This window comes from Chelonoidis abingdonii, chromosome 7 (genome assembly GCF_003597395.2).
Source record: "Chelonoidis abingdonii isolate Lonesome George chromosome 7, CheloAbing_2.0, whole genome shotgun sequence".
Lineage (NCBI taxonomy): Eukaryota > Metazoa > Chordata > Testudines > Testudinidae > Chelonoidis > Chelonoidis abingdonii.
The window spans coordinates 17,225,140-17,245,130 of record NC_133775.1 but is presented as its reverse complement, the minus strand read 5'-3'; the positions used below and the strand labels follow the sequence as shown (position 1 = coordinate 17,245,130).

The following is a 19,991-nucleotide window of genomic DNA, read 5'->3' as shown; positions in this document are numbered from 1 at the left end:
CCTAAAGCAGGGCCAGCTCCAGGGTTTTTGCTGCCCCAAGTGGTGGAAAAAAAAAAAGGAAGAAAGAAAAAGAAAAAGCCACGATTGGCGGTAGCTCCACCGCACCGCGTTCTTCTTCAGCGGCAATTCGGCGGCAGGTCCTTCCCTCTGAGAGGGACTGAGGGATCCATCGCTGAATTGCTGCTGAACAGCCCGACATACCGCCCCTTCCCCTTGGACGCCCCAAGCACCTGCTTGCTCAGCTGGTGCCTGGAGCTGGCCCTATCCTAAAGAAAAATTAAATGGCAGCAATCCTAGCTTTATGGCAACCCTACAATAATAAACACATGAGTGATGGCAAAAGATGGAAAAGATATTTCAGCTTTACATTGTCACAGGTTATTTTAAACAAGTATAAAAATTTCATCGTGTACCTAATTTGTTCAATGCCTGATGTAGGACAGTCTCTGGATGCCACTACATATTTAAAAAAAAAAAAAAGAACAAAAAACTTGCTGACTAATGTCAACACTGAAAGACTCCCACACAGCATCCATCATATACAATACCTCTTCCTAAATCCAACCCAGGCAAAAGGCTGAGAGAAGGGAGAACCCTTACACTGTCTCTGAAGGTCAACTGACTAAAAGTGTGGCAGAGCGGTGGGGGAATGAATTCCAGTGCCAAGGGCCTACAATCTTGGCTAAGTTTGGAATAATGAGATGCACAAAATGCTCTAGGATATTACTGTCAATTTGCCCTAACACATTTTTCCAGATCTTATGTCTATTGCCAACTCTTTATTCTGCGGGGTCAATTCCACCAGCAATGTGTAAGGGATTCAAGAAAAGCCCTACCTGCCTAAATGTTCCATAGAGTAAACAAGAATAGACGCCTTTGTGTATCAGGGATGTACTGGATGGATATAAAACATTCCATTGGCATAATTCCCATTGAGCTAAATCTTCCAGCCTTTACTCAGGCAAGATTCACTTTAATTTCTGCCTGAGTAAGAGCTGCAGGATTTGGGAGTTCTGTATGCAAAGCTGAAGGGAGACAATGTTTTATGGTATGTATGGAATGCAGGTTCTGCCATAACTTATTTTAAAGAATCAGTATATGTTGGTAGGGGAAATTTTGTGTGTACAATACAATTACTGCCTGATAGTGCCGCTGAGTCTGTGTATTCAAGGAATATTTTTTTTTCTAACTGGGAACAACCTAATGAGAGAAAAACAAACGTATTACCAAGTTATTAACTACTGGTGATGTTTATAATTAGCTCCTTATCAGTGCTAACTATTTGAAGTTCTTCTGAAGAACAGAAGAGTGACAACTGGGCTTTTAAGTAACACTAATAATCTGCCTTTTTCACTCCTGGAGTCAAAACAAAATTCTTGCTGGGATTGATTCTAATGATGAGCACTGCACATACAGTATGCCAAACACATGTGAAAAAACTAACAGCACAAACTTTTAAACTGATTACTGCCACATGTAATGAGAACCGTATTTGCTAAGCTTCAGAATGCTGACTGAGCTCATGTGTACAGAATGTTCTTTCAATCACTGTGAACTATAAGCTAAAAGTTATTGCTAGGAGACTGTACATACTTTTGTAGAAAATAAAAACAGCTACAGTGAAAAGGTATGTTTTTCTTTTATGGTGTGCTTGCTTTTTGCAAAGCTGGTGGCGCTGCAGACTGAGATCATAACCTAAAAGAACTCCAAGCTGAAGTTAGAATTTCCTGTCATGTCTTTGAAATAACTGAACATTTTGGCTGGCGGACAAACAAAAATCATTCTGGTTCCTTAATAGTGTTCAAGATGGCAATGGTGACGAGGCTGATTTATAAATTCAATCTCATGGATAGTTAAAGTAAAAAGACAGAGTAAAAAATATTCTTGTCTGCTAGTTTGCATCTAAGATATGCAATCGGACTTGATAGTAGCCTCTATCAAAAATTCAATTGCTTAATTAAATCACAAAATTCTTAAAGCCACACCAAAATATGAATGAATTAAAGGCCAAATCTTCAGCACTATGTTAGTTTCACAGCTAACACTTTTATGTATACACAATACATATACGTTTTATCTGAAGTCTGGTGTCCAGTCTCTTTCCCTTCAATGCAATGCAAGCTATGATACCTACAAAAAATATCTCCATGAAAAATACTCAGTAACATTATCATAGGAGGACACTATGTTTCATTATGAGCCTGATTCTCCTTATACCAGTGCAACTTCACTGATTTCAATGGAATTACCCCTGATTCTAAACAATGTACATGAGAAAAGAATCAGGGTCTGTGTGTCTCTCTGCAGCTTTTTTCAAAGCTGGACTTTAAGTATAGAGCTTTAATACAGATTGAGACAGACACTCAAATTTGTGATTCCGAAAAGACTCACTGTCCCGTCCCCACAGAACACATCAAACAATGTAAAAACTAAACAATAACTTCCATATGAACATTAATCATAATCTGGGTTTCACGTGTAACCCAATAGCATACACATATCAAATTACCTGGTAGAGGATGTGCTAGGTAAAGACCTCCTCATTGCTCCTGGGCTCATGCTATAGTATGAAGAACTTTCCAAATCTGAGAGGGAGAAATTTGGGCCTGTTCCTGCAGCTATTGGTGCTAGGGAAACAAAAGAAATTCAACTCAGTAAGTCATGCAAATAAGGACTCGATTATATATCAACACCCAAAGTAAACTGACACAGTAATGAGGAACATTTTACCACTATACGAGTCCCTCTGGGGCAGGGAGTGTCTTTTTTGGTCTGTTTCTACAATGCAGTCCAGGATCCCACCTGGGGCTTCTAAGTACGACGATAATACAATGAATAATAATAATGATATGATATAATAAAGATGTTCTTATTTTCTTTTCAGGTCAGTCTTTTCTGCACCGTTCGTTCTAATCATTTGCAGCAAGAATCTTGGATTCCTTTAAGAAACTGCTACCATATTGTAATCTTCTTAATAATATCTCTTGAAACTTCCTTCCTTAATAGGCGCAGCCTGAGTGGTGGACGTGTTGCACCATCCCGTGTATGCCTGGCCCAGTCTGTGAGCTTCTGTAGACAGGGAAGGGGCACTGGTGCCACCTTTTCCCAAGAGCTTTGAAAATGCTGTATGTACCCAGATGTACACAGAGACTACAGTCTCTATGCCCCCGGAGCATAGGAGCTATGACTGTCCTACGCCCCTGCGGGAAGTATGCCAGGGGCTGAGATTCCTTGTGTTCCTCTCTGCCTCTGTGCGCCTGTGAGGGGGCCAGAGACAATTTGCCTCATTATATTATTATCCAACAACTGTTTTCTATTATTCTTTATTCCTACCAGCATGCATGGTTTTCTGTAAGGACTACCACTGCTATGACTCACCTCACACTTGCCTAGAGTACTGGTTTTACACTAAGGTATTATGAGAGTTCCTTTTCCAAATGTTTACAGGTATAGATAGGGCTGTGAACTCACATGTGTTGAGCAATATGGAACGAATGTTGTAACCGAATATAAAACTGAGCCGGCAAGGTCTTCCTCAATGAAATCAACTGCATATGATATGATACCATTCCCACTGTCACCATTCCCTGATCTTTATAGGACATTCTGCTTTATGGACCATGACTGATTGTCTGTCCCATTCCACAATCTGATGAAAATTACCCCGTTGCCCAAGATATATCTGTTTGGCACAGGATATATTATGTGAAAACTCTGATTCACCGGGATTTTCCTGGTGCCACACAATGATACTGAGCCAAATTTACTCTTGTCTCAGCTGGAAAAACTGTACTGAAATCAATACACCTGTGCTTGCTCCTACCGGGGAGGAACTGAGCCCAACTGAAATATTTCACTCTGGAGGGCATCAGTGAGGAAATCGAGATTGGATGGTTCAGGTATCTTGCACCAATAACCTAGCATACCAAGGGTGAAATATGGGCCCAAATGAAGCCACTGGAAGTTCTGCCTTTGATTTCAATCGAGTCAGGATTTCACCCCAGGTTTTAGGGAACAAGCACTGCTAGCATGGACAGCAAGCAACAGATTTTAAAAGGATGGGGTGGAAAGCACACAATGCTATTAAAACTTAAGAAAATCTGGAATGATCATTAAAAGGGAATAATTTGGGAAGTAATTTATGGCAAGAACACCAAACTCCTTGTTGTCTTCCATTAACTAAAATATGTTTCCTGTGCACTGGTTGTATGAGAGGGCAGGGTTTTGTTTTTTTTAAAGAAAAATTAAATATAGTAAAACTAACTCATTTTATTAAATTGTGCTTTCTGCTAGAGTTTCCTGACAGCAGCTACAAGAGGCTGTAAAACTGACAAATTTGCATGAAAAAAGAAACCAGTGTAAGTAATTTGTGTAAAAGGTAACATAGGCATGGACTGCTATAATTCAGACACCCTGCAGATAGCAGACTGCTGCAGTGTGAGCAGTTATGGGTTAGAAAAATGACCACACTGCAGTCAGTCTGACGTGAATGGAAATCAATCATAAAGGTACTCTCTGCAGCATCTACTCCACAGTTTTCAGCAACTCCTTTGCCAAGCAGATTTGTACTCTGTAAACCCCTTTGTTGATCAATTCCCCTGCACCCCAGACCTAACAAAGCCTAACTTAGAAGTTAATAGTAATATTTTCCAAACAGGCACATAAAAAGGCAGGCACTAAATTAAAGCATCATTTCTTTCCAAGGGGCGATGAATTTCCCAGCTATTGTAAGTTTTACTAAGCAGTGTTATTTCAGACAGAGACGGAGGAAAATTTTGTGTTAATAAACTGACTCTGCTCCTGTTCATCACCCCCCAAAATCTAGGGCATTACTGGCCAAATTCTTGAATTTGCCTTATGTGAAACTAAAATATACTTCCACTTCTCAACATGGTGAACATAGCCTGAAAATATGTGGAGTGGGATGGGGGTAAAGCTAGTAACATAAAAACTAACCACAAGATAGAAAGGGTTAACTAGGTAACCTCTAGCTTTCTCCACATTTAACAGTATTGGGGTTTTCCTGCCAAATCCTCGGACACCCTGCAGTACTCAAGGAGCTGAGCTGAGAGGATGCATGATGAAGGGTAAAAAGACAAGATCCATTCCTCTTAATAAAATGGTCAAAGGACAGAGCATTTGTTAAAGCAGTTGAGTATTAAAGGCATTTAAAGGCTTCATGGCAGTTACTTATTTAAAAGGCCTATGGCAGTTCTAACAATGACATTCATAGCAGAGACAGACCAAGGTCACTACACTTAGTAATGCTATTGGGGTAAACTTTCCATAAAGGGGAACTGTTCTGGAACCATATTCTGTGTATTAGGAAGTTATCTTTCAATAAAGAGTATCTGTGTTTTCTTTTCCCAGTTACTTTGCTCTTCAAACAACATTTTACTGTAGATAAAGTGAGGGAAATGACAGTGTACAGACCCCATCCAGAGGCTGGTAGGGAAGGGGTTAACTCTCTTTCTCTGGGTAGGTGGGGAATCGGTCTCTTCCTCTCTGGAATTTGGTTGAAGTGACTCATGCTTTATATCACTGTTATAGACTTGGCTGAATTGAGTCACACTTCATAACACTTTACATTGGACTTTGGCTGAGGGAACCCTGTTGTGTTCTATTTGGACCTTATATTTACTTTTCTGTTTGCAACACAACATGTTGCAAAGGAAAATAAACTTCATCTAGCCTAGCCATGCAAAACCTTACCTGCTCCGAATGGCCCCTCACGCTGCCTGAATAGACTTTCCCTCTTCTGTTAGCCCTGAATACTGATGGAAAGACAGAGTCACATTTCTGTCTGTAGGATTCCCCATCAACATTCCAGCACCAGAGAGCAAACAGAAGGATTAAAGTGATCTAAATTGAGTTTCCTCATTTTAGCATATGATCATCCAACATGTGATCACCCTCCTCACCTGCACCCAGTGTCCCAAGAACATGCTTTGGCACTGTCCAGGACATTAGCATAGTGGAGATCATTCTGTTCTATAATACAAAGCCAGTCCTTTATTACACCAAAGTATACATAAATTGAAGGTTAAGATTATACCAGCCATACTGAAAATATGCTGCTTTCTCTACCTAAGAGATGCTCCTCAGAAAAATGACACCAAAATAGCTCAAGAACACATCCCAAGAAGGAGATATAGGTTGAAAATTTCAACTGAGCTTCCACACAATACACACCCCACCCACATGCCTGCATCAAGATGTCATTTGACACAGAGCTCTGACCCCGATGAGGGAGGAGTAAAATGGTTTATTGGATAGAAATCTGGCCTTTCATTTAAAACTTCATTTGATTGATGTGTGCGGCGCCTGTAAGTGAACTAACTGATGCAGCCTCAGCTGATTTCAGCTGACAGGGTGGTCTCCATCACAGAACTCCTACGCACACAGGATACATTTCAATCACTATGAAGGGGCAGAATGAGAGAGTTTGCCTGAAAGCCTAGAACAACCCTCATCGTAGGCCGATCATTCCATGTTAAACTGGGGAGATGAGCAAGGAGCTGCTTCTCTTTGACCACCTGCAGGGTAGCTCTGCTCTGGATAAAGGGCAGCTCTGAGGAAAACTCCCACTGATGCCAGTTTATTAGCTCAAATAGTCACCTAAAATGTCAAGAAAAATTAGCAAAAAACCCTGTGACTTAATTCAATTTGAATATTTATTTTGGAAATTTACTGAACTAGAGTACAGGAAACCCACTACATAAAACCAGCCAAGCTGGCATTTGTCTTCCTTAAAAAAATGGCCCTGTCTTTTAGTTGTTAAGATATATTTAATTTCTCTTTTTTAATTTTTTGTTTATTTGTTTTTACAAAGATATTTGGGTAAAACTAGGATCAGGACATGTCTAACATTGCAGCAAAGGCATAAGGCTAAAAGTATTATAAGAAACATGACGTTTGACTTTTTCATATACTGTGGCTTAACAACCAGAGGAAAACATACTATCTTTCTGACTCAGTGAGGAAAGGGTAGCTTGAATTTGTTGCATAACCTTTGTCTCCTATGTACTGTATTGTTAGGTTCAAAGAGGTTTTGCCGAATACAACTGATATGAAATGTGTGATGTTCATTTTAAAATTACTAGTACAGTTTGCTATTGACCATCTAATTATACTGAGTTCCATTTATAAACATAGCTAACCACTAAGTTTATGGAGACTTTTTGTGCTGCTTTAATAGGATATCGATCGAGAGCAAGGTTTGAGTGGACTGCCATTGAATTGTGTAATGGCATACAAAAAACAAGGTCACAGTAACTGTTCATTTGATGCCTGCAGTCTATTTTTTATTATCATCTTTTTTTCTCTCCCTCTTATACAAGCAAGCCCAAATGCTATGTTTGGGATAGCAGTCCTTGGCTAAGGAATACAGAGTTATCTTTTAAATGTTATTTTTCATGCTGCTGACTTCTATCTATCTCAGCTACGGTATTGCTTAGTATAGCAGAAAACATACAGGCTCTATAAAAGCCTTAGTAAGTGTGCTCTGCACTAGGGAGTTTTATGGATCCTTCCCACTCTCCTCCAGACTGCAGAAAAGCAGTGGAGCCACTCTGCAGTTTCAGAGCTGCAGCAGCACCAACTCCTGCTTTTTTGCAAGGCGGCTGAGTGTAGGGCAATCTCCAGCAGATCCAGGCGGTTATGGATCTGAAGGTCCCGCCACCACAAAACCAATTTGTGACATCACAAAAGAAGCTCTGTGTCATGCAGAGAAAGTAGACCCCTCTGGTGGGCTTTGGACTACAGCTATTGATACTCATTCTACCTTCAGGGGAATTACACTGTGGGTTGGCCCTCTACCTCCAGAGGAATTGGTGGGTGCAACAGAACTTTCCCTATAATTTGTTTACATTATACCTCTTCTTTTGAGTGGATAAAACTGCTTGATAAAAGTACACTGGAAAGCTATATTCCTTCGGTTATACCCACCTCTTCCCTGCTCCACCCCCTGCCCGCTCAGAGTAATGGCAATGAATTTAATTTCTCCTTCACATTACTCCCACAGTAACTACAGTGTCAGTTGTATGTCTTTCAGTCGAGATGATTCTGCTTCAGTACTTCTAATCATCTGAGTTGGAATGTTACAAACAGCTTTATTCAGCCTTTCGGGTGAGCGTGAGGAGTCACACACACAAACACTACACACAAGAGATTACTTCCCTTTTATTGCCTTAAACAGCAATGGGAGGGAGGGATAGCTCAGTGGTTTGAGCATTGGCCTGCTAAACCCACGGTTGTGAGTTCAATCCTTGACGGGGCCGTTTAGGGATTTGGTGATTAGTCCTGCTTCATACAGGGGGTTGGACTAGATGATCTCCTGAGGTCCCTTCCAACCCTGATATTCTGTGATTCCCTGTGATTATTTCATACAGTTACAGAATTATTGCACATTTCAAACACTAGGTTGCCACTTCATGCCAATCTGAGACCTCTTACATTCTGTTCCAGTTTTCCATTGCCAGAGCCCCCGAAATTCTATGCCACAGCAGCACCCATCTATGCAGCAAGAGTAAGGAGAATTCTGCAGCTGGTTTCAGTAGACACTGAAGCACTGCTACAGCAATCCCGAATCACAAAGCATGACTGCTTGAAAGTCTCACACCCTAAGTATCCACTCTTAAACTGCATTATTCCAGGATCCCTGCCTTTTCAAAATTCCATGACCATAAAATCATTCACAGCCTGTGGAATTTACTTAATCCTTTCATGGGATCTAAAGTGTCTAACACAGAAGTGTGTGTGTGCATGTGGTTTAACTGGCATATTAAAAAGGTTAAAAATCATCCCACCGACTCCATGAAAAACTGAACTAGCATTTTACAACTTTAAGTGTGGCATTCTCAATCCAGTGAGCAGGCAGGGTGCTTCATACATCAGCACTGGGAATTATATAATTTCAGCCAACAATGCAGTGCGAAACATGCATAAATTTGATCTGCTTTTAGGGACTGCTCATTAAGGCCCAAATCCTTCCTTCACAGCTCAGCCTGTATATTTTAGCTGTCTGTGGGGAATATCCTCACAGGAAAGAATCCAGATCAGGAGCATATGCAGGTTACTCAAATCTAATGGCTGCACTAGCCTCCTCTCTATGCTCCTTCCCTGGACCCAAGTTCCCAGCCTGTCAATGTCTCCCATTCGCACTTCCAGGGTCCTGGTGAACAGGGATATCCCATGGAACAGGACTTTGTGCCTGTCATAAACAGATAGTAGAAGTTAATAGAACAGAAGTACTTTATATCTCTTTTGACTGTAAAGGGTTAACAAGTTCAGTAAGCCTGGCTGTCACCTGACCAGAAGGACCAATAGGGGACAGGATACTTTCAAATCTTGAGGAGGAAAGTTTCTTGTGTGCTGTATGTTGGTTGTTTTTCCTCTCTGGGTTCTGAAGTGACCAGACGTGCAACCAGGTTTCTCTCCAATCTCTCCGAATACAGGCTTTATAAGTTAACTATAGTAATATAGAAGATAGGCGAGTTAGGCTTATGTTTGTTTTCTTATTTGCAAATGGCATTTGGCTGGAAGAGTTTTAATTGTGATTTGGCTGGAAGGAGTTCAAATTTGTATTTTGCGTGAAAGGATTTTAATTTGTACTTGTTATTTTAGGCTGGAGGGATCCAGTGGTCTATAGCTGAAAAACCCTGTACCTAATCCATCCCTAATTGACAAAGATATTTTACTGTTTTTCCTTCTAATTAAAGCTTTTCTGTTTAAGAACCTGATTGTTTTTTTATCTGGTGGAGACCCAGAGACTGGGTCTGGATTCACCAGGAGTTGGTGGGGAGAAGGAGGGAAGAAGAGAGAAAGGTTAATTCTCTCTGTTTAAGTTACTTTCTCTCTAAGGAGAGTTCTGGAGGGGAAAGAGAAGGAAGGTGAATTTCCTCTCTGTTTTGTGATTCAAGGAGTTGATCACAGTGATCTTCCAGGGTGACCAGGGAGGGGAAGCCTGGGAGAGGCAACGGTGGGGGAAAGGGTTACTTCCTTGTGTTAAGATCCAGAGGATCTGGGTCTGGGGTTCCCGGGCGAGGTTTGGGGGGACCAGAGTGTACCAGGCACTGGAATTCCTTGTTGGTGGCAGTGCTACAAATACTAAGCTGGTAATTGAGCTTAGAGGAATTCATGCTGGTACCCCATCTTTTGGACGCTAAGGTTCAGAGTGGGGAATTATACCATGACAGTGCCAAATGGGGTGAACAAATTCTGCACTCCCACATCTTGCCACCCTTTCACAGCAGGCATATTCTACTACCCTGGGACCTCTGCACACATGAGCTGGGGACTGAATTTAGGTCCAAATCCTCAAAGGTATTTAGGAGCCTAGCTTCTATGGATTTCAATGGAAGTTAGACACCTCTGAGGACCTCCTCATAAAGGATGGTTGGCGGTGAGGAGTTTGTTTCGCTTGTGCAACAGCTGGCTGTTCAGTCAACAAATCCTGCACATTGTCTGGGGTCTACAGGAGCTTAGGGCCCCGTGTGGCTCTCACCAGCAACATAGGCGTCAACAGAGGTGCACTGGAGCCACACTTGTATGGCTTCCCTTCACCACTGTCCCTAGGACGTTCTTTAGGGGGAGTTTCCCCAGTGCTGAAGGGACCAACGGATGGTTAAATGTAGCCTCAGGCTTGAGGAACAATAATGTGCATCTGCTCTGACACTCCTGCCTTTAACCCTCAGCCCAACTCTTCGCAGTCGTGGATGAATTTCTCTATGGAGAAGTCCCAGCAGAGTCTGAGGTATGTGGGACAATGCTCATTTTCCCCAACCACAATCCAGGAATATTGGGGATCTGATCTGGCCTACTCACATTGGACAATGAGTGGAGAACGACCTCATACCTAGTTTTAGCATACACAGCGTCACAGAAATGTAGGGCTGGAAGGGACCTCGAGAGGTCATGTAGTCCAGCCCCCTGCACTGAGGCTAGATCATCCCTGACAGGTGTTCATCTAACCTGTTCTGAAAAACCTCCAATGATGGGGGATTCCATGTTTAGTTTCCTAAAACTGGCAACATCTTTGTAGTAGCCTTTTTCATGCCCCTAAGCTTCCAGCCTGCCAGTGCTTCCCAATCTCACCTCCTATGCCCAAGCACCCCTGCTTTCTTTCTCATGGTTTGTCTTTCCTATTTACCCAGCCTCTAGAAGATTGAGGAGCAGGCTAGTGATTCAGTGGTAAAGCCCGTCGCTGTGGAACAGACGAAAGCTACAGGTGTACCTGTCACCAAGAGCGTCTATAATTCTTGTTCAGGGGCTCAGATAAACCTAAATAAATACTATGATGACTGGGACCTATACCAATGATTGACAGATTAAAGATATCAGTGGTTCTCAAACTTTTGTATTGGCTACCCCTTTCACACAGCAAACCTCTGAGTGCGACTCCCCTTATAAATGAAAAAACACTGTTTTATATTTAACACTATTATAAATGCTGGAGGCGACGTGGAGTTTGGGGGTGGAGGCTGACAGCTCACGAACCCCACATAATAACCTCATGACCCGCTGAGCGATCACAACCCCCAGTTTGAGAACCCCTGGATTAGAAAAAGGTATAATGTTAATACCAAATATTTGTTTCCAGGAAGCTGACTTTTTGCTTAGCTTTTTCACCCCTCCTACCCAGACTTGTATGGCTGACAGAACAGCATACCTCTGACAACCTTATTCAATATATATGGCACATTATTATTACCCAACAATACCTAATGAAGAAATGCTGGAAACACTAACACGTGCCTCATGTTAATTTTAGATGACAGAAGCTAACAACAAACAACTACTTAAAATTCAGGGAAACCATGTATTTCTATTAAAAAAAACCATGAAAACGATGATGTCAAAAGGTGTAAAAAACCCAAGGCCATATAGAGCTATAGTTGCCGCAGATGCCAAAATCTGCTTATCTTACGTAGATGTAAATCTAGAATAACCCCATTGACTTCAGTGCAATTATGCTAATGTAACAAAAAGCAAAATTTTGTCTTTCTGTCTCAGCATGAGAATTCCTGTAGCACACACACTGCATGGCAAGAGGGACAGTGACTGTCCTTGAAAATTCACACACATTTAAACACATTTAGAAAATTAATATTATTGAAATTTTTTTAAACAAACGTTGCTTTGATGTAGAGCTGTATACAAAATGTGAGCAGCACTGCTGCACTGCATCATTCATCCCCAAAACAGCATGCACCACAACAGGGATTCAGGCCCAGAATCACACAATTTTCTTCCAAGAACATGCTCCTGGATCTCTCTGCAGCCTCATGCTCATATGTGTAATATGGCCTTTTGGGAAGCTGTCACAGTGCGTGCTCAGGAAAACAAAGAAGGGCCTCACCACAGAGGATGTGCATATGGGCTGTTTCCCCAAGCAGGGTGGTGTTTAAAGTTTCAGTGGCTTTTTAGAGAAATAAATATATAGACTGGATTGAGTGTATCTTGATAATTCAAGCTGCCAAATTCTAATAAAAAAATCCTGGTGAATCTGGATTAGTGCTCTGCAGGGATTGAGCTCTCCAGTGCCAAAGCAATCTGTGGACTAGTCTGAAGTAAAGCCACAAGTATATTTAAACAGCCCAGCCAGGTTTATTCTGAATAGGGCAATCTATCAAGCAACCTTACATGTCAGTTTAGGCACAACTCATAGCAGTTAATTATGGAGCCTTTATGCTAAATCATTCCCTGAATGTTGGCATGCAAATTCACACTGACATCAATGGGATTTTGTTGATAGAATCCACACTAGACATATCCTACTGTGTGGGTTTGTCAGAGCTCATAAACGAAACGGGGTCAGGCCCGGTCAGCATGCGTATGGGGCACCTCCACAGAAAATCCAAGGTGCTACCAGAGGTAGTGTTCCTAAGCCAGCAGTTGGTATTCTTTCTTCTCAGTCAGTACTGAAGGGAGATCCTAGTAAGTGTTGGGGCACTGTTTTTCGGAGAAGTGCTATCTTGCAGACAGGATATAAAACTGAGGTCCAGATTGCATAGGGTCCTTAAAGAGACCATGGCACTTTTTGCATGAGCAAGGAGTGCAAGCCCTTGTGTCCTGGATAAATAACAGCTGGATAATTTTATTTTACCTCCCAAAATTTCCTTGGTAACTCCACTGGATGCAATGCTATATTTTTAACCCTACCCTCCTGTATGTTTCCAAGCAAATTTTAAAGGCTGCTGTGTACATTCCAGCGACAGGGAGCGTGAGCCTCATAAATACAATTCACAATGTTTGTAAAATTTGTTAGGCACTGGGATCTTTGGTAAAAGATTTGTTGTTGTTATGATAAAATGTAATGGAAGATTAATAAGCATGAAATATGCTGGCTCATAAACACTGTCCCAAGCTCTCTGCTATGGAGATCGGAAGTCAGGAGTGGTGAACCTAGTTAGTTTCTAACAACTGCATCTTGCAAACACGTGAACCAGGGTTGACAGAAACCAGAGACAGCTATGATGACTAGTGCTCCTCCAGTGAAGATAACACTATCTTAATGTGGGATGTCTTAGAGGGTGAAAGGGTGGATTCCCTTAGGACTTCAAGAGCCTTTCCCCTTTGCACCAAATTAAAACATCAAAAAATGGAGCTATTCACATACAGGAGGAGATAAGTTAGCTATTCCTAACACTGTTTATGTTAAAAATCAATTTAGTGCACTACAATAAAATAACGAAGCCAGGGTTTTCAAAAATCGGTGCCAAACATTAGGCTCCCAAGTCCAAATTTGGGCACCTAAATAAAGTGGCCTGGTTTTCAAACATACTGTGCACTCAGAACTCCCTCTGGCATCACATGTCCTTGAAACAGACCTTCCACAGGTTATCTGGGAAGGAGAGCGAGGAGAATTGCTTGGCTAAGGTCAGGGGACCCTTTTCTTTCTCACTCTCCCATGCATACCTCTCTGATGCCTACACATCTCCTCCCCAACCCCCACTTCTAGTTTTTCAATAGGAAGCCAATTTAGTGCTCTGAGTAGCGCGCTGATGTGTGTGTGTGTAGGGAGATAAAGTAGGAAAACAGGGTGACCTTTCCTATAGAAAGCCCATGGTTTGATTCAAAAACCTGGGTTCTCTCCTAAGGCTGTTCCTGCCAGGCAGGGCCCCTGGAAGGCCAAAAGTTGGACTTGCAGGGCATATAAACAAACTTTTAAACTTCCATGCTGAGAACCTGCATGCCGTGTTTTATTTCTAAGCATATTAAAACAGATAAGCTGCAAGGTTTATATTGTAAACAAAGTCCAATTGTGATCTACTGCAGCGCTAACTGGTGCTACTGTAATGTTGCAACATAGTTCAGCCCTAGCTACAAAAATCCACAGCACCCTAGCACTGAGGGGCTGGTCGAGCTGTAATCGACACAGGCACAGCTTCGAGAGGGGCTGTCCATGCTGTCTCCTTGGACTGTCTGGGTTATGTCACAGAAAAATACAATCAATGCACCTTTGATCAATGGAACCGGGTGGTGACAGGTACTCTTAATTCACTGTTGTTAGTGAGTATTGACAAGCTGGTAATGATCATGCTGCAGCGTGTCACTCATGCTGTGGGCATTAGCATTCTTTAAAGGTCAAAAACCACATCCTTTAAAAAGGCAGAATTCCATATCCTGGAGGTACAATGCAGGTCTCACAAAGTTAAAGCTGTCGGCATCTGAGTAAGTGAGCCTCTTAGGGCTAACACCGGTATAGCTGTTCACAGTATTTGTAAGTTCACCAATCTAAGGGTGTTAAAACAGTAGCCACTTCTGTGCATACACATACACGTATATACAAAACTGGTGTATACGTAATTCCTGGCTCATGGGCACAGCTGATGTTATTTTAAAAGGTCTGGTTAAAATTCATCCCTTAAGCTCTGAACCTACAAACTGATCCACATGGGCACCTACACAGAATGTTAATAGCTTCAGTAAGGTGCCACATTGGTGTAAGGATCCATCGGTTTGCAAAATCAGGAACTTATCATTTATTTTTAAAATATTCTATTATTTTAACTTTCCCACTTAATTTAAAATGTGGAACACAGTTAGTCATGTGTGGAGCGCAGGCAGAAGAGGGGACTGTCTGATTCTGGGGCGGGGGGAAACGGGAGGAAATGAAAGTTATAATAAACTTATAATAAACAGGAAACAACAACAAAAGGATACTTACTCTGTGAGACTCTGACTAGTTCAGTCACACTGAAAACACCTGATGTGACAAAACTGTCCTGGAAGCCCAAATGTCCTACAAAACAAATAGAATGAAAGAATTTTGATGAGCGTTAAGCATTTAATGACAGTATTCTCAAATACTTGAGTTTCATTTAGATTTAAAATGTGACATCAAATTTCCCACTTAGCACTAATTATTATTTCTGGAGGTGGGTAACTAGTCATACAGTTATGAAGGCTATTTTGTAGTTTGTATCTGGAGATTAAGAAAGCTAACATGACACATCAGCAGGGAGTTTTCTAGATGTTAAAGCATCTCAACAGGAAATCTGAAACAAAAGAGGACTATTTTAACATACAGTTACCTTAGATGACCCCTAACGACTTAACAACTGAAATTAAAATACTGTACCTAGGAATCAGACAGGACAGCTAAATTCTATAATCGTTTTAAACATTATTCTCTAAAGAAACATCTGATCAGGATTATCTACCCATTCATTCAAACAAAACAAGATTTAAAGACGTACTCTTCATTTTCTGAGGTTACACTAGGGAAATCTTAAAATAGCAGCTGTTTTAAATAAAAACCCAAACCTTTAAAATGAATGCCTTTCCCATAAAAAAGAAAAATTCTAGCATTTAAAACAAGCTTTGCAAAAGACAAAATAAATCTCTGCATAAGAAAAGCATTAACTTTAAGCCTTGGAATTTCTTTGAGACAGGGTGTATGCTTCCCTGCCTGTTTCATCTGTGTAAGGGATGACTCTACATTTTATATCAAAATGTTGTTACACTTCACATAATGGTATTTTCCTATTTCTCTGAAAACATGTCTATCACCAAATGTTAATTCAATTTCATGGGCATAATCAATTACAAAGCATGCAGCTTTCAAACTCAAAACCAAGTGGAAGTAAGTGTACATAGCTGGATTTAAAGTTCATACAGTACATATCAGGACTTCAATTAGAGGTCTGGAGCTAGCAGGCCAGCCTGACCTCTTGCTTTTGAAATCAGGGTCAAAAGAGAAATTTCAGGATAAAGGGATTATTAAAAGAACTGTAAAGTCGTACTTGTCCACAGGATAAGTGGCATACCTTTTAAGGTTGTCCTACTTAAGGTCACTGATTCCAGTGCACGCACACACATATTATTGAATGTTTTATAGGGGCACCATTTGCCCTACATAGTTAACTGTCTGTCAGATACAGCATTATATCATTATATACTATACACTACTGAAATTATAATTTGGCGTCTATTAGTCCCTCTTTGTGTGAGTTTGTACTACATATGTACACAAATATATTCACAAATCTGTCACGATCCAATAGTTTATAGCTAAATTACTCAAATGTACTTGATGTTAAAACTTAACCCAAATAAATCTCTCATTCTACTAGCATGAATTTTTACTATGTTTCTGAGGGGAAACAAACTTTTCAAGTGCATAAAATGCCAGTGTAGAAATTGAGTGTTTTTTCCATTTTCTCAAAAGTAGATTTCAGAAAATTTAGGTGATTGTGCCTGGCCCAGTTTGCATTTTTCAATAACAAAGTTCATGATTGCGTCATTTGTCTTTTTAAAAGTGGGTAATTAGTCAAACAGAATATATTCACTGGCAAATTCCTGAGTACTTTTAATATGAGAGTCTACTTTTCATATACTGCAGCAGATTTGTTTATTGCATTAAAAGATCTATGAATTAAAAATAATTCTCTTAGGTCTTCACTTCAATGGGACCATTCAGATGCCTAAAATTAAGCACATGCTTAAGTGTTTTACTGGATAAGGGCCAGAACGCTCAGTACATGGCACCATCAAGCACCATCATGGCACCTACCTTTGGTAGGTCTGATAACAGTAGACTACACTGGTTCTGCCTGTTGTGTCCACTGTCACCTTTGTTTGCCTGACAGGCTGTAACAAAGGAGATCCTATTGCAATAATGTTGAGGGTGTGATTTAAAATACACAAAAGCAAGAACATTCACAGTGAAGGTAAAACATTGGGCTCATTCTCAAAGTGTTAGAGTGAGTGTGTGTGTCTGTGGGTGTTTAGAGGGTTGTAGTTGCGATTGAACAAGAGTGCAAAGCACGACAAGATTTTTAATCTTATTGGCTGAGATTTTTTAATGGAATTATACCTTCATAAATGATAAGGAAATCGGGCCCCTTACTCACATCCTGACTCATATGAGCTATTCTCTTGAATAGGCCCTGATCCTCCAATCTGATCCATGCATGCATAGACACGTGGTGCCCCATTGAGTTCAGTGGACTCTGAGAAGGCCTAAAGTTCTGCCTACTTGATTTAGATTGCAGAACTAGGGCTGAGGTTTATAGCCTTTGCTGAGGAATCTTTTTAAAATTGAAAGTGGAAAAAATGAAGGGAACCCACCAAACAAATGACAAAGAAATGTCCAAGACACAGCATAATTAACAAGAAAAGCTGTAAAAACTTAATTTTTTTGTGCCTGCTAAAAAAGGCCAAAATAGAAAAATGTCTTTCAGAGAAACTGTATCAATTTGACTGTTCCACTTAATTGTGAATGAGAAAAAAAATTAGGTAAAGTTGTTAAGTAACTGCAAAAGCAGATGTTAGCATTAAAAGAACCTTAGTTGAAAAGAGGATTAAACATCCTAAAGTCTGCAAGATTTACTTCTAATACAGCACTTTTCTGAAATATATGCAAAATTATACTTTTGTTAAATACCCCTAAGATAGGAAGTTGAAACTGCTGTTCATGAACTGATTATCTCTCCAGTTTTGTACCTCAATCATATTTGAGTAGTAAAGCTGGTATTTAAAATGAGGATTAGATGATCCTTATTGAATTTATCAAAAACTATTCATTCACTTAAGTTATATGCATAAACTAGGGCACTGATTCAGCAAAGCACTAGAGCATACGCTTAACTGTAAGCACGTGCTTTGTCAACTAGGGATGGGCTTACTCACGCTTAAATTTAAACAGGTGCTTAAGTGCTTTCCTGAATCAAGGCTTTATGTCCAAAGCAACTCCCATTGAAATAAGTGGGAGTCTTTCCATTGATTTCAATAGGAGTTGGATCTGGACATGAAATAATAAGCCCTGGGTTCCAGTACTTCGCTGTAAGTCGTATTTATGTGGATCATAATTTTTTTCTGGAGGAAGTAGGAAAATAATAAAGTTAGCTGAATATGGTATATAATAATACTAATCAGTAAATAGTTTCTTAGTACCTAGTACCCTCTTGGTATTATACAAATAATATGCATATATAACACCACCACCACAGTAAGAGTAATTCACTTTAGCTTGATGTTGACAGTGTAATTATGTAAAACGTGATCCCATAAATTACATTTTCTTCATTTTGGGATCAAACATTACCCCAATAATGAAGGAGTGAAAACAAGTCTAAGTTTAAGGAACCTAATTCTGATCTTGCACCACGTGATGGGGCCTCTGCCCCACACAGGGTTGAAAGGGGTTATGGTGGCCAGGCAGGCCAATTAACTCCACCAGGTGCACCTGGAGGTGAAGCCAGGGAGCACACCACTAATTAGAAGTAGGCTCAGTGGGGCAGGAACAGGCAGGGCCAGTATAAAGCCCGGGAACTGTGAGCAGCAAGGAGGCTGCATGAAGGCAGGGAAGCAGGCTGCAGTTACTCCCTGAGTGGAAGAAGTTGGAAGCCTGGCAAGCCCAGAGAGGGGAAAAGCCCAGGAAAACAGCAACAAGGGGTCAGATTGTACAGAGACCCTGGGCTGGAACCTAGTGTAGAGAGTGGTCTTGGGTTCCCCTACCAGCCAATGGGGAGCGGCTAGGGCATTGGAGATGCCAGCCATGCAGCGGGTCTGGAAGGACTTTGAATTCTCAAGGAGGGGAGGACCTTAGTGACCAGGGCAGAGGGCCAAGCCACAAAGAGGAGAGTGAGTGGGGCCACACGTCGAGACAGGATGGGGCAAGACATCATCGGAGGGAAAACACAAGCCTGGCAGAGCTAATTCCCAGGACGGCCAGCAGGAGGCGCTGCTAGCGATGAGTGAACCCTGTGACACACCAGTTATATGCAAGTCGATTTCCACTGACCTTAACAGAGTTTCTCCTGTTTTATACTAGTGAATGTAAGATCAGAATTAGGTCTCAAGGTCTCATTTCATTTGTGCTGTGTTATTAAGTGAATTCATATAAAGATTGAGTCAATGGAGGCCTTGTGTGTACAAAAGCCAACTAAACTGCCTCCTAATATTTCGTTTACATGGAGAGTCACCTTTGAATTCGTAATTAATGCCCAGGAAGGGAGTCTCAGATGTAGGAAGATTACAGATCAAGCACTTGAACTGAAGTTTGAGAAAATCACAACTGAAGCATTTACTTTTATCTGGAAAGCCTGTATACAGTAAACTCATCAAGTCATGGTTCCTTAATTACATATCAAAAAATGCTTTCATTGTACCAGTGTTCAAAGTGTTACTGTTATTTTTAAAGTTTTCCTTTTATTATTAATTATTATTATTATTTATTAAATAATTATACGGTGCCATAAATGTATGTGGTGTTCTCTGTAATTTGAACAATAATATACTGTGAAAGAGTTAATCCTTTGAAGAGGAAAAAGTCCAAATTCAGTTATTTCATTTGCACTGGACAGTCTGACGATGTATTATAGTATTAAGCTTGGAGAAACAGTTTTCTGGGAAACTTTGATTCACTTTCAGTATTTTGAAATTACGAGACAAGTTCCTACACTAGGACTGAAACAATTTATAAACCCCTATTCATGTCAAGCATCTTACTATACCTAACCATCTTAAAACCTTAAAATAGTAAT

The 19,991-nt window shown here is 40.7% G+C and overlaps 1 protein-coding gene across 4 annotated transcripts in view; it reads right to left on the bottom strand.

Annotated features, from left to right (window-relative positions):
- NFIA (nuclear factor I A) overlaps positions 1-19,991 on the bottom strand; it is a 303,610-nt gene that overhangs the window by 89,735 nt on the left and 193,884 nt on the right. For all 4 annotated transcript variants that reach the window (XM_032795522.2, XM_032795524.2, XM_032795527.2 and 1 more), the window contains exons 4-5: positions 15,170-15,244; positions 2,510-2,627 (exon numbers count right to left, since the gene is read on the bottom strand). In XM_032795522.2, the coding sequence (XP_032651413.1) occupies positions 2,510-2,627; positions 15,170-15,244 (193 nt within the window). The remainder of the gene's footprint in view (positions 1-2,509; positions 2,628-15,169; positions 15,245-19,991) is intronic.